This window comes from Hydra vulgaris, chromosome 15, assembly GCF_038396675.1.
Source record: "Hydra vulgaris chromosome 15, alternate assembly HydraT2T_AEP".
Classification (NCBI taxonomy): Eukaryota; Metazoa; Cnidaria; class Hydrozoa; order Anthoathecata; family Hydridae; genus Hydra; species Hydra vulgaris.
Window position 1 is genome coordinate 42982501 of NC_088934.1, and position 24292 is coordinate 43006792.

The window sequence follows — 24292 nt, forward strand, 5'->3', positions numbered from 1 at the left end:
TTCGTATCTTATCAACAGAATTATATATTTCTAAAGCTTCGTTATATTTTCCCATTTTGTACAAACAGCTGGCGATATTATGTTTTGTTGTCATTGTATCTGGATGTTTGTTACCTAAAATTTCATTTCGTATTTTATCAACAGAATAATAAATTTTTAAAGCTTCATTGTATTTTCCCATTTCGTGCAAACAATTTGCGATATTATGTTTTGTTGTCATTGTATCTGGATGGTTAATACCTAAATTTTCAGTTCGTACTTTATCAACAGAATAATAAATTTCTAAAGCTTCGTTATATTTTCCCATATCAGTTAAACAGTTTGCGATATTATGTTTTGTATTCATTGTTGACGGATGGTTGATACCTAAAACTTCAGTTTCTATTACATCAACAGAATAATAAATTTCTAAAGCTTCGTTATATTTTCCCATTTTGTTTAAACAGTTTGCGATATTATGTTTTGTATTTGTTGTTGACGGATGGTTGATACCTAAATATTTAGTTCGTATTTTATCAACAGAATAATAAATTTCTAAAGCTTCGTTATATTTTCCCATTTTGTACAAACAGCCTGCGATATTATGTTTTGTTGGCATTGTATCTGGATGGTTGATACCAAAAATTTGAGTTTGTATTTTATCAACAGAATAATAAATTTCTAAAGCTTCGTTATATTTTCCCATTTCGTGCAAACAGTTTGCAATATTATGTTTTGTTGTCATTGTATCTGGATGGTTGATACCTAAAATTTTAGTTTGCATTTTAACAACAGAATAATAAATTTCTAAAGCTTCGTTATATTTTCCTATATCAGTTAAACAGTTTGCGATATTATGTTTTGTATTTATTGTTGACGGATGGTTGATACTTAAAATTTCAGTTTGTATTTTTTCAACAGAATTATAAATTTCTAAAGCTTTGTTATATTTTCCCATATCAGTTAAACAGTTTGCGATATTATGTTTTGTTGTCATTGTATCTGGATGGTTGATACCTAAAATTTCAGTTTCTATTACATCAACAGAATAATAAATTTCTAAAGCTTCCTTGTATTTTCCCATATTGTTTAAACAGTTTGCGATATTATGTTTTGTATTCATTGTTGACGGATGGTTGACACCTAATGTTGCAGTTTGTATTTTATCAACAAAATAATAAATTTCCAAAGCTTTGTTATATTTTCCCATTTTGTACAAACAGCTTGCGATATTATGTTTTGTATTTGTTGTTGAGGGATGGTTGATACCTAAATATTTAGTTCGTATTTTATTTAAAGAACAATATATTTTTAAAGCTTTGTTATATTTTCCCATTTTGTACAAACAGCTTGCGATATTATGTTTTGTTGTCATTGTAGCTGGATGTTTTTTACCTAAAATATCAGTTTGTATTTTATCAACAGAATAATAAATTTCTAAAGCTTCGTTGTATTTTCCCATTTCCTCCAAACAGTTTGCGATATTTTGTTTTGTATTCATTGTTGACGGATGGTTGATACCTAAAATTTTAGTTTGTAACAAGTTGAAACAAAAAAACATTGAATCCTATCAATTTATTGTTTGACATGACTTTATAACCACGCGCAGCGTCATGTAGGCTCAACTTAACAGTTAATAGCATGTTTTGCATAATACACAAATCAAAATCACAGTAGAAAGCAAATTAAAGTAGCAAACAATTTGATATATTTTATTATATATGTATATTTAATATATATATATTTATATATATATATATATATATATATATATATATATATATATATATATATATATATATATATATATATATATATATATATATATATATATATATATGTATTATATATATATATATATATATATATATATATATATATATATATACATATATATATATATATATATATATATATATATATATATATATATATATATATATATATATATATATATATGTATATATATATATATATATATATATATATATATATCTAATTTATATTAAATAAGATATATGTAATTTATATTAAATGTTAAAAAGCCGTGGATGATTTTGTCTTAGAACCTAACTATGCCACTGAACTAGGTCTAGTTTTTAACTGAAAAACAATCTAAATTTTGTGGGTTCTGCAATTAAAAAAAAACGTAGACAAAGTCAAAATCCAGACTGTTTATCATTTTCCCTGAAATATGTACGTTTTGAAAATTCATTTAACAGGCCGATCAGCCAAGGTGGGCTTCTTGAATTAATTTTAAAAACGTATCAATAGGTTTTTAAAATAATTCATTGTAAGACATCCCTAATTTGTTTATGTTTCAATGTATACAATTAGTTTAAATTAATTTTTTTTTAATTTTACATTTGTAAATTGAATTTAAAGTTTAACTTACTATGCAAATAAATAAAATAATTATAAAAATATGCTTAACTTGCAGTTGGTCAAGTTATAATTGCAGTAATCATGCTTGGATAATCTAAGATTTAAGTTTAAAACTATCAAAAGTGACAATTAGATTTCACTTTTTTATTTTGCAGTTACTAAAATTGAAAAAAGTTGACTTGAAAATGTTCGAACCACTTGCATAGTTTTTTGCTTTTTATTTAAAAGGATCTGGGGTATTCCATGAGAAAATAGTAACATATCTTTATCGGAAAAAGGTTATCCACAATCTCAGATTTTCTTTATACTTAGTAGAAATGTTCTTCATTACATAGATCGTCTTTCTCAAATTTGAGCAATATAGTCATATGGGTTTTTGAGTTATCATTATAATCACTGAATTTAAACATTTTTATAGTGGATTTGCAGTGGAACTATATGAGCATTTTAAGAAGTTCATTAAATTTTTGGTTACTTAGTAGCATCTGCAAGAGGTGGCCATGTAATAACCTTTCAGCATATAATATAGTGGCTAGTCATCTACCAGCCACTTGGCGGCTGCATCTAACAGTCCACTAAGTAACCGATGATCAAAAACTAGTTTTTCTTTACAAAGATCTTGAACTAAGCCAAAATGTAGTTGTACTTTATTTTGTAGTATTTTATGTAAAATATTTTACTTTGATCAGAACGCATATTTTAGAGAGTCTATTGATGCAGAATTGAAAAATCAAGTTTTATTAAGTAATCAAACATATGTTATTTTTGCAAGTGCTTTTAATTTACTTGTCTTTAACGCAACTACGTTCGCAGTTACATAACTTTCAGTTAACTACTACTATTCGAATCAGGATTTCTGGACAGATACAACACATATTCAATCCTCCTCAATTAAAGCTGGCTTCAAAGGTTCTACTGTTAAATTAATAAGTGATTTAGAAAAAAATCCGCAATATTATTTTAAATAAAAAAGTTGAACTGCATTATAAAAATGTCGCTTTCAATTCACAATAAATAAAAAAAGTGTTCAAGTTCAATTTAAATCTGGATGACTATCAAAAACATGGCAGAAGATTTATGAATATAAATTTTCACCTCAATAAATGCTTCATTAATTTTAAATCAGAGAGAATGAGAAATTAAAACTATTCATCAAATTCTTTATCTTGTTCCTCAGCTTCATAAAGTTAAAGTTCTAATTGTATTTCTTTCAACTTTTAAAAAAGTCTCATTTAAAAATAGATACTTCAAAACATTGTTGTAATTATGAGCTTGGAAAGGAGCTAGTAATAATATAGAATTCAAAAAATTGTTGGAGTTCAATTATGATCATGATTCAAAGACTTTTTATAGTTGAAAATGCAGTTAAACCATAAAAGACTTTTAATTTTTAAAAAGCAAATGTTAAGTAAATTAAAATAGATTTTAAATTTACCAAAAAGTCTGGAACAAATTTTCTTAGCTTTTGAAATAATTTAGCTTTAATAAAAGTTGTTGATACATTTAAACTTATGGTTAAAAAACTGGGTGTTCAAGATTGGTATTTAGCCAAAAATTTAAACATGCCCTAACTTAAAGAGTCAAAAAATATGTCAAAAAAGAAACAAAGGTCTTGTTGATTTATTAAGATTTCTACATAATCCACAATCTTAAAAAAAAGATGTAGATGATATTTTACAGAACATCTAAAACATTGATGATAAATTTAACTATTAAAATAACTGGAAGGCTTTTTCGCATGATTGAAAATATAGCATAAGAAGGTGATAACAAAATAACTTAATAATCGTAACATCAATTTAAATCAGTGATTTGAATCTATGGCTGAAAGATTAGAAATTTGTTTAAAAAAATAACACAAATTTAAAGATAGCTGGAATTTGTTTAAAGCTACTAAGTAAAGATTACATAACTTGGATTATATAAATTTGATAATAAACTTTATAATGCTCTTTAAACTACTCTTTGATTTAGTGATTTGATTTTTGAAATACAAATATAGGAGGACTATATATTTTTAAACTTTTATTTCTTAAGACTTCGAATTAAAAATGAATAAATTTAAGATAAATAAAACATTCTATTGCTATGATTCTTTATATATCAGATGTTCAAAAAAAAACTAAATTAAATTAAAAATATCAAAAATGTAGTAAAAAACAAGCATAAAAGCTAGTAATTACTTCTATTTAAATGTTTCAGAAGAAGTTTAACTCTTTGTCATTCATCAAAGGTTTTTGTTTAGGTTTGTTTTAAATTGATTAAGGAAAGAAATAGTTTTTAACTCATTGTTCAATAGCGTGTTCAAATAATTTAGGTCCTTGGATTGCAATCGAGAATTAAGTAGAAAAATGTTTTGTTTTTAGTTGTTAATAATTTTTTTTTGAAACTTGTGTTGGATGCGGATAATTTATTATTTTTAGTTAAAATTTAAATTAATTAAATAAAATTGGGTGACATTTTAATATCATCTTCAAGCATAAACATAAGAACCTGCTAATAGTCAAGTTGAAATAAGCTGAGTATTTTGAACTTATTAAAAAGAAAGTTTTGTGTGTGAAAAGTGATCCGCATTTCAAAAAGTTCTTAAAGCATGTTTTTTTTTTAAATTGGTATAGTTACCTCATAACCCAGCTTAAATGATAATTTACCCCCAAAATAATATAACAGTTTACCTTATAACCTAGTTTAAATTCTTAGTTCAAGGAAAGTTTTCCTGGAGCAAAAAAATTTTGAATAAACGGACCAGTTGTTCATATTAGCATGATAAAGTAGTGTAAATAACATCTAAAGGAATTTCTACACTTGCAAGCATAGTTACTTAAATCACTCAATAGTATGGTCAGTCTTCTCATAATTTAAAATTAAGGGAAGACTGACCATACAACTTTTTTTTTTTTTTTATACGTAACTTGTTTTACTCTAATAGTAACATCAACTTCTTATTTGAAACAGTCATTAAGGAACTCACAAATTTAACTGAATGGTTCAAGTCGAATAAACTATCCTTAAATATAAGTAAAACCAAAAACACTCTTTTTCATAGACTCCACGAAAAAAAATTATTCCGTTTAAATTTCCTTATCTTTGTATTGATAATTCTAATATAAAAAGAAAGCACTTCTTAGGAGTATTTCTAAACGAAAATCTTTCATGGCGTAAACACATAAGTATAATAGAACACAAAATATCAAAAAATATTGGCTTATTATATAAAGCTAAAAGGTATTTAAACCAAAACTGTTTAAAAAACATATGCTGTTCTTTTATTCACAGCTACCTTAATTATGGGAACATAGCATGGTGCAGCACCAACACAACCAAGATAAAAATCTACTTAGTAGACAAAAACGAATTATTTCAAACGTAAACAGTTTAACGCCCTCAAAAGGTTTATTTAATAAACTAAATATACTCAATGCTTATCAGCTAAAGATTTATCTGATACTTACTTTAATGTTCAAAATTGATAATAAAATGACACCTCTAATATTTAATACCTTTTTTAACAAAATAAATCATATTTACTCTACTAGATTTTTAAATCAAAACTACATTCAACCCAAGACCTATTATTAGGCCACCAAATTTTCTATTGCAAATAGAGGACCCAAGTTATGGAACTCTAACTTTAATAACGACATTAAAACTACTGCTTTTTTTCACAAGTTTAAAATAAAACTAAAACAAAAACTTCTTACTTATTGACAATGAACTAAGTTATTTTTAAATTTTTTTTTTTTTCTTTTAACTTAATTTTTATTTTTATTTTTATTATTTTCTGGTTTTTATTTTTCTATTTATCTTTTTAATTTCCTTTATGCGAACAAGCTACCAAGTTTGCTGTTTTCTGTTCTTGTTATTATTAACTTAAACAGTGTAAAAAATATCTCTTAATCCTATTAATAATTATTGATTAACAATCAATATAATTACTTTTCACATTTTTGTTTTTTTCTTTTTATAACTTTATTTCAAATCAGCTCTTATATTTAATTTTGTTTTATTTTGTTTTTATTGTCTTTTATTAAATTGTATCATTTTTTTTTTTTTTGTTTTTTGGCTTTTGTTAATTAAATAAAAAATATATTTCAATTAATTTTTAACAATATTATAAAACATTTGTCTTATAAAACAATTCTGCATATAAATACGATGTAAAAATACGATGTAAACTACGAGGCTTAGTGATAATGCTATTTTTGTTTTCTTTTTGCCCCGGTCATGTAAATATTTATTTATACATTTTGGTATTGTAGCATTATTTAAAAGGCAAAATATATTGTATCATCGGCGAATAAAATTGAAGTTAAAATTAGGGACCGCCGATCCGTTACTGTTTATCGGATTGTCGGATTGCGCACCAAACTATCTATGCTGAACGGTTCAAATTACTTACGAATTGATATGATCCGAAAGTAATGTATCGGAAAAAAATTCGTTAAAATTTTTTTAGATTATTTTTTCGGACTGCAATCCGATTCGATACTTTCGGATCGGATTGCAATTCGAAAATTTTTTTTCGAATTGGAATCCGAACCGATATTTTTTTTACGGATTTATACGGATTCAGAATAAAGAATGCTTTTGAAGTAAGATTCATTTTTATTTATTTACAGTATTCAAATATACAATAAAACAAAATGATTTTCATGTTAAGACAAGAAAAAATTCAAAATCACACTGAAAACGAATCATTTTCCAAATTCATTTCTTGCCACTCAATGTCTTGAATTTTGCTGAGATGCTTAGTATTTTCTATCATATATACCAACATCTCAACCTTTGAGATTGAAAGATTGGTTCTTCTCGAGCTGTATATATTCCCTGTTGTTGAGAAAACTCTTTTAGATGTTGATGATGCTCTTTGAGAAAACTCTTTGAGATGTTGATTTTCATAGTAATATTTTTTACTAAATGTATATTGAAAAAAAAACATTTAATTTTTATAGCAGAGTCTTATAAAAATATTATTATCATTATATTAGGCTGTAAAAAATATTAATTAGTAATAACCTCTAATTTAAATTAGTTAAAAATTATATGAATTCAATATTAGAAAAGTTTGTTTTATAAAATTAAGAAAACTTGGTTCATTCAAAAAAAAAATCAGCTTAGTTGTTTTTTGCGTAAGTTTTTGCGTAAAGTTCAGCGCAACTCATGCGCAACCCTAACTTTACGGTTAATTTAACTTTATGGTTACTTTACGGCAAACCTAACTTTACGGAAATGCTGCGAAACCAGGGTTGTTATCTGTCAAATATGTCTGAGACATATTTTCTTCCGACATAAAATATGTCCCACATATTTTCTATCAACATATTTTGACATAATTTTATGTCTGAATTATTTTCTGCTGACATAAAATATGTCAGACATATTTTCTATCGACATATTTTGACATAATTTTATGTCTAAATTATTTTATGCTGACATAAAATATGTCAGACATATTTTCTGTCGACATATTTTGACATAATTTTATGTCTGAATTATTTTCTGCTGACATAAAATATGTCAGACATATTTTCTGTCAACATATTTTAACATAATTTTATGTCTGAATTATTTTCTGCTGACATAAAATATGTCAGACATATTTTCTGTCGACATATTTTGACATAATTTTATGTCTGAATTATTTTCTGCTGACATAAAATATGTCAGACATATTTTCTGTCGACATATTTTGACATAATTTTATGTCTGAATTATTTTCTGCTGACATAAAATATGTCAGACATATTTTCTGTCGACATATTTTGACATAATTTTATGTCTGAATTATTTTCTGCTGACATAAAATATTGACTTATTTATTGATTATGACTTATTTATTGATTATGACTAATATTGACATTGATAGTATTGACTAATATTAACTAGTATTGAGGCATCATTTGATAGTATTTGATAGTATTGATTAGTATTGGCGCTTTCCCTTATTAGAATGTAAAAACCATCTCAAGCTGAGTTTTTATTACTGAAAGTGGTTTTTATTAGTATGACTAAACTTAAAATATTTCTTTGATTAAAATAATAATAAAAAAAAAAACTTTTACAGTTATTTTTAATTATTAGTTGATCCTGAAATAGATTTCATTATGAAAAATTGAATTCAAAAGATTTCAAAAAAACGGTTCACAGAATTTCAAAAAATTCGTGCCAAATTAAATTCATTTAAGCTGAAGAATTTGAAATATTTCACAAAAGTTATATTCAGCTCATTAAATTCATATTAAGAAGACTAACCGGTAATAATTTATAACTAATTACGAATAATATACTTTTAGTTATAATAGTTATGATTTATTTAACAAAAAAATAATTGACAATTGCATTATAACAGCATAATTAACTGCCATAAACTTGCATAAAATGTTTTGAGTGAAATATATATTGGAATAATTATTTTTTTTCGTTTTCCTTACGATTTAAAGTCAAAAATGGCGAATAATTTATTGAATGAATCAACTATTAGTTAAAAATAACTAAAAATGTTTTTTTTAAACATTATTTTAATCAAGAGAATAATTTTAAGTTTAGTCATATTAATAAAAACCATTTTCAGTAATAAAAACTCAGCTTGAGATGGTTTTTACATTCTAATAAGGGAAATCGCCAATACTAATCCATACTAATTAATACTATCAAATACTATCAAATACTATTAAAATTAGGGGTATTTGGGGTAAAGTCCCTAATATTGTCGAAAAAAAAGTTGTTCAAAAGTATGTCAACCTGAGTCTCAAAAGAAGCGTATTTTCATAGAGATTTTAAAGATGTTATTCGTTTGTAATAAAAATAAGTATTTTTTGTATTTTTGCTGCAAAACATTTTGTTGACATTTTTTTAAGAGTCTTTAGCATTTTTTCAAATAATTCATTTGCCAAAAAATTTTAAGGAAAAATTTTTTATTATAATTGATTGCAAAAAAGCAACAAATTTGTTAAACTATTTTTACTTAACTCTGTAAATTAAGTTGAAATGCGCAATATATTTGTTAGATTGATTTTTTCTTCAAGAATATCAAACAGCAAATAATTCAGATATAAAATTATGTCAAAATATGTCGACAAAAAATATGTCTGACATATTTTATGTCAGCAGAAAATAATTCAGACATAAAAATATGTCAAAATATGTCGACAAAAAATATGTCTGACATATTTTATGTCAGCAGAAAATAATTCAGACATAAAATTATGTCAAAATATGTCGACAGAAAATATGTCTGACATATTTTATGTCAGCAGAAAATAATTCAGGCATAAAATTATTTCAAAATATGTCGACAGAAAATATGTCTGACATATTTTATGTCAGCAGAAAATAATTCAGACATAAAATTATGTCAAAATATGTCAATGGAAAATGTGTCTGACATATTTTATGTCAGCAGAAAATAATTCAGACATAAAACTATGTCAAAATATGTCAATCGAAAATATGTGGGACATATTTTATGTCGGCAGAAAATATGTCTGAAAATATGTCGACAAATCTGCCAGACATATTATGTCGTAACAACTCTGTGTGAAACATTGGTGAATAACAAAATTATAACATGAACTTACGATTTCCGAAACCTTAATTGAGCTGCGCAAAAGTTACAAAAATTTTGTGAACACGCATCCTGAAAATTAATACGGATTACTCTTCGGATTAAAAATTCGAAAACACGGATCAAATTACATTTTCGGTTTACGGACTTTTTATTGAAATATCTGCCTCAATATTTCAGAAATATTCAGAAAGTATTGTTAAAAATATTAAGCAAATATTATTTCCTTAATATTTGCCTTAATAAAACGCGATGCATGCAAACAGTTTCCGAAAAAGAACTAATTATTTAAAAATTATTTGAAAATTTTCCTTAATGTTTGTCTTAACAATAATTTATATTTTAGAGGCATGCATAATGTTTCTAACAAAAAAACTAATTATTTGCCTTAATTGTTGAAATAAACATAACAATTTTTCAAAATAGTTTTTATCTCTATTTCTATTTAAGTAGAAGAAATATAACAATATAAATTTTATCGGACCAATCCAGTAATTGAAGCAATCCGCAAAGCGAATTAATTCGCCAAAGAATTTGATCCACAAAAAAAAAAAAAAAACCCGCAAAAACTGAAAAATTCTTAACTTTTAAATCAAAATAATATAATAATGGCTTACCGTAATAAATGTAAAGTGAAGTAGACTTGTTTATCTGTTGAACGAATTGTTGTAAGTTAAAATTTCCAAATAGGAATGATTAAAAATAAAAAAGAAATCCACTATTTATAGGACGCGCACAATAAAAACGTAATTTATTTGGACCACACCATTTAATAGTGACGCGAACGGAACGCGATTCGTATAATTCACGAAGCGAATTAAAGTTAAATTGATTCGTAAAAGTTTTTCGGATTAATAATCCGAACATCAAAAAAAATCCGCAAAATAAAAATCCGCTAGCAGTTCGTAAAAATTTTTCGGATTAATAATCCGAACAGCAAAGAAAATCCGAAAAAAAAAAAATTTGCTATTAGTTCGTAAATTATTTTTCGGATTATGGTTTGTAATATATTTAACGGTCGGACTGTTTTAATCCGCAAAATAAGTCGGTCTGACTTTTTGCGGACTTTACGAATCGGCGGTGCCTAGTTAAAATATTAGAAAACCTGTGTAAGTTGTTTATATAAACAAGAAAGAGTAGTGGTTTGAGTATTGATCTTTGGGGAACACTGCATGTGACTGTCATATGTTTTGATTTTCCTTCGTGATACGATATATATTGTTTTCTATTTGTTAAGTAACTTTTTAAACCAATCAATTTTTGAGTTTTTTATGCCATAATGTTTTAGTTTAGCTAGAAGAATGTTATCATCAACTGTGTTAAACGCTTTGCTGAGATCTATGAAAACTCCTACTGAATATTTTTTTTCATCAAATGCTTTAAGCATGTCATGAATAAAGTGAATAACGACATGGTCAGTGGAATGTTTTGACTTAAATCCGAATTGTTTGTTGTAAAGAATATTATTACTATTAAGAAAGGAAAAAAATCTATTGAACATAATTCTTTCTAGTATTTTTGAGAAACAAGGAAGAATTGAGATCGGTCTATAGTTTACAACGATTGAAACATCACCAGATTTGAAAATTGGTGCAACTTTTGCAATTTTAAGTTTTTCAGGACAAACGCCTTATTTAAAGGATAGATTAAAAATGTGCAATAGTGGAATTGTTATATATTTTATTGATTTTATAATGATGCCACTCATGATATCATCGTATCCTAAACTTTTTTTAGATTTTAACGAAGCATCGCATCCAACAGTTCTCTTTCCGTAAGTTCATTATTGTCCATTAGATTGGTATTATTAGAATTTAAAAAAGATTCAAATTTTACTTTTGTGGTTTCTATTTTTGATGCTAAGTTAGAACCTACATTAACAAAATACTGATTAAATTGCTCTGCAATTAAAGATTTATCTGCAATAAGTTCATTATTTAGTTTAAGATTTATTGGAAGGCTATTCCAATCAAGATTTTTTTTTCCAGTTACTTTTTTAATTATGTTCCAGATCTTTTGCGTTTCATTTTTGTGTTTACTTAACTGTTCAGAATAACAATATTTTTTAGAACGCCTTAAAATTGATTCAAAAAGACACTTATAGTTTTTATACTTGGTTTCATTTTCAAGTATTCTTTTTTTGATAAATTTATATAATCGTTTCTTTTTTTTGGATGACTTTAGAACACCCTTTGTTATCCAAGGATTTAATAGCATTTTTGTTATGACAAATTTTGTAGTCTCCGGAAAAACTTTGTTATAAACTTTTTGAAACTTGTTAAGGAACATATGCGTTTTTAGCGTTTGTAATTTTTAAAAGATGATTCTAATTTATAAAAGATAATAGGTTATGAAAATAGTTTATATTAGTTTCATGTATTACTCTATCGCACTTTTGTGACGCTATAAATACTGGAAAGTGGTCAGAAGTATCAAATTTAAATATTCCTGTTTTAAGGTGGTTCATACCCCGATTTTTGGTCAAAAATCATAAAAATTATTTTTGGATTTTTTCTATGAAAAATTTTATGATAAATTTAAATAAGCATTATTAAGTTTGTTAAAGCTGACGAAGCAAGGCAATGCTTATTTATAATCCATACTTTACAATAACATTATTTGCCACGTGAAGTTATAGTTTTTTATTTACATTTGCCAAGTGATTCTCATTTGCTTATTGCTATTTTTGTTATATATTCCAAATAAAAATAGATCAAATGTGTTTAAATTTAGAGAAAATTAATTCAATTATGCCTAGATCAACTCTTTCGAAACATAAAAGAAAGTTTTGTGGTAACCAACACACGGCAGACCTTCCAAAAATACAGCTCTTACCATTCAATGAAAATGTCTCTGCAAGTTTAAAAAAAATAAGTAGTATTTACTAAAACTTTGATAGATCTTCCAAGTGATGAATATAATATTCTTGTAAACTTTGCTATTCTTAAAGATATCATAGCTGATGTTGGTAAATGTCCAGAGTGTGGTTCTATTTTGATTCTTGAAAACAATCTTGACAAGCGGATTATATATGGATTTTGCTATAAACTAAAGTTGCTTTGTAAAACTTGTGCGTGGAATAAAAAAATTCGTTCTTCAAAACCTTGTAAAATTGTAGAGAAAAATAAAGTAAAAGAACCACCTTTTGCAACAAATGTTAGAATGGCTTTTCGTGAAATTGGTAGAGGTTATCAGTCAATTAAAAAATTTAGCATCTTGATGAATATGCCACAGTGTATTTCTCTTCAACGATATAATTGACTCAATGATATATTATATAAATCATATCTAAAAGTTGCTAATAGTTATACATTTAAAGCAGAGCAAGAAAGTCATTGTTTAATTTCAAAATAAATAAACTCATGTGAGCCAGTAATGGACTGTCAAATATCTGTTAATGGGACCTGGCAAAAGCGTGATCATACATCTGCAAACGGTGTCGTAACTGCTATTTCTTTAGAAAATGGTAAATGTATATATGCCCATGTTTTGTCTAAAATATGCAAAGGATGTAGTATGTGGAGTAAGAATTGCAATAAACTAGGATATCAAGAATGAAAAGCAAACCATAACTGTCAAATAAACCACATTGGTAGCTCAGGTAAAATGGAGTATAAAAATAAAAATAACAATGAATAAAAATAACAATGGCACCTGCTGGTGCCATTGTTATTTTTAAGCGTTCTATTGAAAAACATTCGTTAAAGTATACGTCTTACTTAAGAGATGGGGATACTTCTTCATACAAAGAGGTTGCATCTTCAAAACCTTATGGTGATAACATTCATATACAAAAACTGGAATGTGTTGGACATTTTCAGAAGAGAATGGGCACACGATATAGAATATTGATTCAAGAATATAAGCGAAAAGCTCTTTGCAATGGAATGATGTTAGGAGGAAAAGACAGGCTTACGCTTAAAGCAATTAATACATTGCAAAATTATTTTGGAATTGCAATAAGGCAAAATATTGATAATGTATATGTCATAAAAAAAGCTTTATGGGCAGTTTTATTTCACAATTGTGAAATTTTTGATGAAATATCTCGTCATCAATTTTGTCCACGTACAATAAATGGGTGGTGTGCCTGGCAATCATTCAAAATTACTAAAAATTCAACATATAAAAAAAAAAAAAGGTTGCCATTATCTATTAAATCTCTTCTGACACCTATATTTCAAGATCTTTCAAAAGATGAACTGCTTAACAAATGCTTACATGGACAAACACAAAATAATAACGAGTCGTTGAAAAATGTGATTTGGAAAAAGTGCCCTAAAAGTGTGTTTGTATCTAAGAAAGTACTAGAATTATCTGTATTTTCAGCTATTATTGAATTTAATGATGGAGTCATTGGACTGGAATCTGTTTATAATGAGCTTGGAATACCGTATAATTATTTTTTAATTAATAATGCTCCTAAAATGGACAATCAAAGGATAACTAATGAATAAAAAGTGTACTAAAAAGGAACTGAACGTAGAAAGAAACTGAGAGCCATTAGGAAAGGATTTGCAGATGATGAAAAGCAAAATGAAACTCTACCAGCTTATGCAGCTGGGGCTTATTAATTGTTTTATTACATTTTTTTCTTTGTTTTTTAAATTTAACCTATTTTCTTTTTTAAGGTATTTTCGATTTTGTATTTTAAATATCTTTTGATCTGATAATCCAAATGATTTGAAATTTTCAGGGTATAATTTTAGTGGTATTGTAAAGGAGTTGAAGCAGAACCAAGGCAAAATTTAAAAATTTCTAGATTTTATAGCTTTATTTGTACACACCCTTTTTGAATTTTTGCCTTTTTTTTACAATTTTTGTAATAATTTTTGTAAAACAAGTAGGAAATTTCTGAAACTGCTTCAACTCCTGTGCAACTACATAACAATGACAATCTGAAAATTTTAAGTTCAAAAAGCAAGCCTTATTTGTTTAATCGCAGATTTAAATTTTTTCATTTTAGGCACAAAAGTATGAATAAATGAGGCGGAAAAAAATATATATATATGATATTATTTTTTTATTTTATTGAAAATTGTTCATTGGTTTATATAGGTCAACTAAAGATTGCACTTAAAATTATTAAACTTCTTTGAATTTTTTTGGGGGGTATGAACCACCTTAATTTTGGTATTTATGAATTCATTAGTGATTATTTGATCAATTACAGTAGCACTTTCTTTGGTAATTCGAGTGGGTTTATTAATTAGTGGAATGTAACCATTCTGGAAAAAACAGTTAAAAAAATTTTTTATTTTTTTATTTGCGTCATACTCAAGAAAGTTGAGGTTAAAATCGCCCATGAATACTATGATATAGAATCGGAAAACCTTAAATAAGGTTTTCCGATTCTATATCATAGTATATTGGATTGAAATTTCTGATTTGTTCTTTATAGTAGTTAATTTCAGGATCAGAAGCTTTATTCAACAGTATTGTTTTTTTTATTTAGAATTGATTTAAATTCAGTGTTTTTGAAAATGGTATTTTGACTCATTGTAAGGATAAATGTATCAAATAAAAAGAAAATAATAATGAATAATAATGTAATTATTTAATTAAGTATAATAAAATGTGTTTATTTAAAGGTTAAACGTAGAAAATATGATTAAGCACTGGTTTGCTTTCTGCTAAAATCTTTCACAATGAGTTTATCGTAAATAATAACAGAATACTTAGCATTCTTTCTGTGTTCTTTCATCTTGTTTAGACTTAAATGAAAAAAACCTTAATCCATAAAATTTTGGTATATTGTTTTTTTACAATATGACTTGGTAATTCAATAAGCATTGATAATTCAATATAAGTACAAAACATCCTTTAAAACTATCAAAAATCTGCCGCCACTACACACAATTTAACCACAAGCCACAACTTAAATGTTTTCAAATTTTCCTGGATGTTGCATTTTTCCTTGATATATTTTATGCTTTTAGTTAAAATGTTAAATGTTAAGTTCAATAAACTTAGTGGAAAGAAAAATATCTTTTGATTAAGCAAATACTTTTAATTTCAGTAAAAAGCCGTAAAAGTATATTATAAAGAGGGAATCCCACAAGTTTTCTTGTGGGTGTACAATTTTTTATGTCTACTTTTAATTGCATATTTTTAAGTTTCATCCAATATTTTTTGTCTAATTGCACATTTTAACATCAAAGCAATGTCTCTACGCTTTTCTCTAGGCTATTTTTCTAACTTCTAAATCTTTATGCTATCTTTCTTACACGACTACTTCTGACTTTTACTCTTATTTACCTATGTTCTTCCATAAATTTTTAGTCTGTCAAAAAGGGTTATGATGCTCTTAAGTGAGCTGAACTAACCTTTATCATATATATATATATATATATATATATATATATATATATATATATATATATATATATATATATATATATATATATATATATATATATAGATTTTAAAAAACACATCTGGCTGGCTTGATGACAGCTTGATTGATATAGCACAAAGTTTGCTTTTATGTCAGTTTTCTAAAATATCTGGGTTTCAAAGTTTAAAAATATCTGGGATTTGTGCATTTTTAGTTGTTTTAATTCAGGTGGTTTTTCAGAAAGTTACAGTTTTATGCAAATGATTAATGTTAGAAAGTCATATTGGGTGCTTCTAAGTAATGTGTCCTGATGTTGTTTCACATTCAAAGTGTGTTCAGTTTTATGATTCACTCTTTAATAGTTTAAGTAAAGATAATGCACTATTATTAGTGCATAGAGTTATACATGGAAATGGTTGTGATCTTTTCGATAGAGGAAATGCAACAGATTTGTGTAGCGGTATCAATCGAAGTTTAATTGTATGAAAAGATAATGATATGAGACAACATTACCTGAAATCTATTGAGAATGGTAAATTAGAGATATTTCCTTTTGTTACTGTCTTAGACTGTCATAAAAGCTGTGCCTTTAGTACTATCATTGTTGTGAATGTATCCTGTTATTTCCGCTTGTTTTTTTGTTTTTTTTAATGACTTAATTGAATATTTAAATTCAACCAATATGCATAAAGTTTTTTTAGTTTTTTTATTGTTGATTTATTTAAGTACTTTATGTTTAAGTTATTAATTAAAAAGTTTATTATTTATTTTATTTTTATAAGTGTCTTATAGATGTCTAAAGTTATATAATTGGCTAATTTATGTCAAATATTGCTTGTTTTCATTTTGTTACTGGCGTTTATTTCTTACTCCCATCAATTATTTCATTTATCAACTAGGGTTATTGATATGAGATATAGTTAATAGTTACAGTTCTTTATTTACATACATTTGTTACAGTTAACTTTAACTACTATAACTACAACAAAAGTAGTATTTAAAAATATGATTATGTTATTTTTAATTTAAATGAGATATTTAATCAATTTTTTATAGTAAATTGTGAAAATATAGACTACTCTGGCATGTAGATGCCATGACTGTCTTAACATTTTTAACATTCATATGATTCAAAGGTTCAAATCTTTCTAGCGTTTAAAGTTCATTTATAAATCAATTTATTGACATATTGATTAATGCATTTATTAAGTACTTTTCTGGCACAAAAGCAGGTATTTTTTATTTTATTTTTTTATTGCAATTTTATGATACTATTTATGTTATACTATATTTCTATACTATATAGACTTGTAATTCCATGTGGAAAAATCGAATTTCTTTCGAAAATGCTTAAATTTCCACCAAGTTAAATTTTGTAAAAAGTACTTAGAAACCATGCTATTTTATTTTGTTTTTTATATTGTGTAAAGATATTTTGATCTTATTTTCAAAATAAAGTTTTAGGTTAGCATGTGTCGTTTGTTTAATGTCGTTTCTTCAATGTCGTTTTTATTTAAAACATTCACTTAGTAAGAAATATCGCTATAAACGTCGAATAACACTTATCTAGGTTGTTATTTAACCGTAGTGTAGTAGCGGTGTAGTGGTAGAGCGCTTGCCTCATAATCAAGAAGTTCCGAGTTTGATCACCACCACATCCCTGGTAGTACCACGCTCAACTTGTTTCACCGCGCAGTGGCCTTGTTCGTCATGGTTTGTGTTTTGGAGTTATAGAGTTAAGAGAGGGTTGAAACTACAACTAAAGTAGCTTCTCTCGGTCTTGGGAGGTAACTTAACACACGAAAAAAAAGGCCAGACACAAATTAAAAATTCTCTTAATTTTTTTTTGTTGCAATAACATCAGAATACTTTCCTTAATAATTATCTGCGTTCAATTAAGTAATAATTACTTTTAATCGAAAAAGCAGTTAAAATATTTAGGAATACAGTAAATTTGCTCGTGAGATGTCTTAAAATTTTAAAACTTTTTATTTGATACCAGGGCCGTACCAAGGGCGGGGCCGGCCGGGCCGCGGCCTGAGGCACCAAAATTGGGAGGGCGCAAATTTTAATAAATTAAAAAAACAATAATCAGTTTATGAAACAAATTTTCACGGCGTTGCTGCTGTTGATAAAAAAATTAATTAAAATTCCACCTCTTGACACAAACTCCTAAATATTAAAGCTCATTTACTGAACAAAAGAGCGTCCTTTAACACTAACATACCTTTGATAACTTTTAAACATTATGATTCTATTATGAATCGAACCAAAAAATTATCTGGTGCTGAGTTTAAGAAGAAAAGAAAACAGCGCCAAGAAAGTGACGAGAAACTACAAAACTGTTTCAAAAAGTGGTTGGTAACAAACTCAGTGGAAAAACAAATTATTTCAGAGGATATTTGTATTGAAGTTAATGACAATTGAACAGATCCTATAATTGACTTAAGTTCAGATCATCATTTGGAATTAATTGAAGAGAAGATTTTCATCAGCCAAAGTTAAGAAGAATTTTTCACAACTGATTCAGAACCAACTGATTCAGAACCAACATCCTCGTCCATTTGAAATGGACGAGGATGAACTTCATTCAGAAATCTCAGAAATTCCAGTGGCCTCGGAAGAAAATTTTTAACACAGGGATTCAACAACACAGCCTAAAATAACGGACAAAACAAGATGCTTTTTGATTGAGTATGGGCCAGAGCAAGACAGAAGAGAATTTTGAACACGCTGTGTAATTTTGAAAACAGAATGCGACACTTCAGCTCAAAACGGTATAAAAAAATTTATTCCAATGGTGAAAAATTTGTTCGCACTTGGCTGCAGTACAGCAACAAAAAAGATTCTTTATTTTGTTTTTGCTGTTTGTTATTTTCAACAACAAAAACCAACAATTTCTCAGAAATTTACAAAGTATTTTATGACTTGAAAAAACTAAACCCAACAATTCCTGACCATGAAAACAGCAATGAACACCAAAGATGCTATTCTGATTGGAAAACTCTTGAAAAAAACCTCAAGGAAGAAAAGACCCTGGATTCTGATCTGCAGAGAGTTATCAGTGGAGAGATGAAAAAGTGGAGAGACATCTTGAAAGTGATTGTTGATGCAATTTTGTTCTGTGCCAAGAACAATCTTGCCCTTCGGGGAACAACAGAAGACATCGGTCAACAAAACAGTGGCATTTTTCTGAGCTTAATTGAGGTGATTAGCCACTATTATCCATTAGTGGCTGAACACATTGTGTCCGTTAAAGCAAAAAAAAACCACAACATCCTACTTTTCTCCTTGAATTCAAAATGAGCTGATTGAGTTACTTGGGCAGAAAGTCAGAAACGAAATTTTGTCAAACTTCAAAGAAGCTAAACACTACTCAATTCTGTTTGACTGCACTCCAGATGCCTCCCACAAAGAGCAGATGACTCAGATCATCAGGTATGTCCACATCAGTGATGAAGCCTGCACAATTAAGGAAAGCTTTGTGGACTATTGAATCTCACCAAAAACCGGAAAAGGTCTTGCAACAGAGATAACTGAAAAATTGGAGAAGGATGGTCTAACCATTTCCGATTGCCGGGGCCAAAGCTATGACAATGGAGCCAATATGTCTGGAAAATACAATAGCGTCAAAGTTCGCATCCATTCTCTTAATGAATCAGCAAGATTTTTTCCATGCGCAGCTCACACTTTAAATCTTGTTGGTGTTCATACTGCTGAGGTTTCCCCACTCATGATTACGTTTTTCGGAAAGGTTCAAGCCATCTTTAACTTTTTTTCAAGCTTCACGTCAAGATGGAAAAAACTGATGAAAAAGTTGGCCATCTCATTAAAAGGAAACAGTGACACAAGATGGTCTGCCAAAAAAGAAGCAATCACACCATTGCACAGACAAATCAAAGACGTTCTTCAAGTTTTGGAATCCATTATCCACAATCCCATGACAAATGCTGTCACAGTTAGCAGTGCAAAAGAACTTCTCATTCAAATTGATTTCAGTTTTTTGTGTTTGTTGGGTTTCTGGTGTCAAATTCTTTCTCTAATTGACCGGGAAAACAAACTGCTTCAGTCAAAAACCATTTCAATTGACATTGCCTCAAAAAAAAATGAAAGGATTGAAGGCTTCCATTCAGAATCTTTGAGATGTTGAGTTGGACAACATTATCAAAGATGCCACAGAAAAAGCTAACCAGAGTGGAATTGATGGTTGCTTTTCAATCAAGAGGAAGTGCAAATTGAAGCGGATGGCACTTTATGAAGCTGAAGATGACTCTCACCTTCTCACAGCAAAAACAGAATTCGGATCTCAGTGCAACCTTGTATTTGACAGCATTGTTACACAAATTGAGTGGCAGTTTGAGGCTATGTCTGCTGTATCCTCTGATTTTGACTTCCTCAGTGGGCATTCACTCTCTAAAAGTTCAGTGGATGAACTCAAGAAAAAAGTTGCAAATTTATTTCAAATTTACAAGGCAGATTTAAATTCTCCGATTTCCAGTCAGAAATGGCAAGCTTTAAATATCAAGCTGTCGCAATGATGGACAACTTTAAAAAATCTAGCCCGATCGACATTTTTCAGCTCATTCATAAATATTGTTTGACTGATGCTTATCCCAACACGGCAATTGCTATTCGTATCTTCCTCACCATACCAGTCACAGTTGCTACGTGTGAGAGAAGTTTCAGTAAACTTAAGCTCATAAAAAACTATATGAGGTCAACAATGGGCCAAAAACGTTTGTCTAGTTTGGCTATAATTTCAATTGAAAATGAAGTGCCAAACAACATTAATTTTGATGTTGTCATTAGTGAATTTGCCTCAAGAAAAGCCAGAAAAGTGACATTGAACTAAGGTTTGTGCAACCTTAATGACAAATTTTACTTATAACTTGATATGATAAATTTTGTGATCAATAAATCGTTTTTTTCGTTTAATTTTCTTCTTTTTTTTGTGTGTGTGTGTGAGGGGGGGGGGGGGGGGGGTGGGGGCGCAATTTTCTTTTCTTGCCCGAAACGAAAAATTGGCTCGGTACGGCCCTGTTTGATACCATCAAAGCATGTCTGATTTTAGTATATTTATCCAGTGGGTGACCTCAGAAAAAAAATCTTTTTCTTAAAAATATGTTTGTTGTCATACTGTAGTATGAATATATAAATTTCGACTAGAATATTTGCCGTGATTATAATATTATTAAAAGTAGTTAATTGTATTTATTAAAATTAGGGGTGGGAGTTAAGGTTAGTTTTAGTCTAACTAAATTTAGTCGACTAACTTTTTAGTCTAACTAAATTTAGTCGACTAACTTTTTAGCGTAACTAAATTTAGTCGACTAACTTTTTAGTCTAACAACATTTAGTCGACTAACTTTTTAGTCTAACTAAATTTAGTCGACTAACTTTTTAGCGTAAATAAATTAGTCGACTAAATTTTTAGCGTAACTAAAATTAGTCGACTAACTTTTTAGTTTGACTAAATTTAGTCGACTAAGTTTTTAATTTGCGAAAAATATATTGTTACTTTTACCCAAAAAATACTTTTTTTAAATCTTGTTATGTGTTAGTTGTGAAGTGGTTTGAGCGCCATTTTTTTAATAACAAATTGCTGTAAGTTACAATTTAGATCTCCATGTCATCTTTTTCAAAGTTGATTTTCAGAGTTTTTCAAGTTTTTGCAGAAAATTTTTTTTTCTTAAGTTTGCGAGATATACACTTTGAGTTTTGTAATAGTAAAAAAACTGCATCCAATTACTCCCCCCTTATTACTAAGTACTTGTTTTAACTTTCAATGAAAAGCGGTTTAAATCTGGATTTTTTCAATTTCTAATTAAAATGAACCATAAACTATTAGAAAAAAAAATGGTGCCATATTTTTAAAATGTGTTGTATGCAGAAGCTTTTTCGGATTTCTTTTATATAATACCAGCAATCATTTTTTGAGGTAATAATACCTAATTTATTTTGTTCTACACTCATAAAACGCAGTTTTTACAGTGACGACAATATGATTGTAGTTGTTAGTAACAATTACACAGTATAGAAATAATAAAAAACATTAATTGCGTAACAATTTGTTACGCAATTAATGTTTTTTATTATTTCTATATTTTGTAATTGAATATATATCTTGTTTAACTCTCAATTTTTATTTTCTTTTTAATTATTATTAAAATGCTAATAACTAATTATGTATTCGGTATAAAATATCAGCTGTTTTTGGCGGAGTTAATCTACTAACAAACCAATTTTTATTTATTCAATGAAAGAAAATGTGGGGCAATACTAGGTACAAAAAAAACATTTTTATTACCAAATTGTCACAAATTATATTCCGTATTTTAATTTTCTTAAAAACAATAAATTTTAATGAATGTCTTTAAGTTGATTTATTTGTCTTAATTCATATTATCAGTATTATCAGTCATATTATCATATTATTCATATTATCTTAGTTCATATAATTTCTCAACACAACAAAATTTAAGGAATGTCTTAACTGACACCTCAAAGTAATGGTTTCCCGCTATATATTAGATAAACCGTTATTCTCAAATATATATTTAAATTTACTTTAAGAAATTAAACTATGTCGAAAAATAATTCGTTTTCTCCAATTGAATATGCTGCTCCAATATCTGATTTGATGAATCTGACGAAGAAAAGATTGGATAAAAGAAAGACTATAGATGAACAAAACCCTGCAGATCATAACGATAGCGAAACAAGTTCAAGTTTTTCATCCGGTCAAACAGAAATTGAAGTTGATGCTCAGTCCATTGAAGAAGCAGCTAAAACTACATACGAATATTACTCAATCGAGGAGGAAACATCAAAATGGATATGCAATCAATGTAATAGTAACAGACCTAAAAAGTACTCTTGTAAAACATCAAAGAGTATATTAGATTACCATCTTGAACATGATCACAAAATAATAACGCCGAAAAAAAAACGAACTATGAGTGGCTTGTCAAAAGAAGTTAGCGATAAGATTGATAGAGCTCTTTTAATTTTCATTATTGCCTGTTGTCTTTCATTTATGTTGGTAGAAAGTAGTGCATTTAAAGAATTTGTTTTGTGTTTAAATCCAAAGTATAAAGTGCCTTGCCTAAAAAAGTTAAGATCTCTTTTAACTGATTTATATCGAGAAAAAGTTGAACTTTTGAAATCAAAATTATTATCAATTAAAGTTTTATCTATTACTACTGACGGATGGACGTCCTGTCAAAACTATAGTTATATATCTGCAACTGCACATTTCATTTCTGACAAAACAAATTTCATCAGTTTTTGTTTGGGCTTTGCATACCTTAATGGCCGCCATGATGCAGATAATTTAAAACAGGCTTTGCTAAAAATCGAAGAAAAGTTTAAAGTAGATGATAAAATAATGAGTATAGTATCAGACAACGCCAGTAACGTACGCAACTGCCTAAATTCTTTAAAAGTTTGTTTAAACATTCAACCAATAAGATGCATGGGACATGTTTTGCAATTAGTTGTTAAAAATATCATAGATTTAGTTGAAGAAGGTGAAAAAGAAAGTTCGTCTAAATTCTTTTTCATTGCAAGAACATTAACTAAGTGCAGGAAAATTGTTACACCTTTCAATCATTCTTCTCAACTTAATGATTTATTGGAGGAAAGTCAAACACGACAAGGTGTCGAAAAAAATCACATACTTTATTTGATTCAAGATGTGAAAACTCGTTGGCACTCTACGTTTCTCATGGCAGAGCGAATGCTTAAGCTTCACTCCTACGTAAAAGATATCTTTCATTCGAAACAACAATACAAAGATATGAGAAAATATTTACTCGATGAAGATGAAATGGTTAACTTAAAAGAAACGGTAAATGCTTTATTAAGCTTTAATCAAGTAAGTGTTTTACTATCTGGTGATAGGTATGCAACGTGTTCTTTAATTATTCCAAGTATAAAGTACCTTGAGAAGCAGCTGAGTAAGAATAAAAGTGAAACTCCTCCTTTAATTGTAATATTGAAAGCACATTTGTTAGAATCTTTACAAA

General features: G+C 27.7%; 1 protein-coding gene across 3 annotated transcripts in view; it reads right to left on the reverse strand.

Annotated features, from left to right (window-relative positions):
• LOC136091292 (uncharacterized) overlaps positions 1-24292 on the reverse strand; it is a 42502-nt gene that overhangs the window by 7301 nt on the left and 10909 nt on the right. Inside the window, exon 2 of one of the 3 annotated variants that reach the window (XM_065818668.1) lies at positions 1-1374. This exon is cut by the window's left edge and continues 1461 nt beyond it. In XM_065818668.1, coding sequence (XP_065674740.1) covers positions 1-1374 — 1374 coding nt within the window. Of the gene's footprint in view, positions 1501-24292 lie in introns of all 3 variants that reach the window. The other 2 variants (XM_065818667.1, XM_065818669.1) reach the window with 2 other exon arrangements.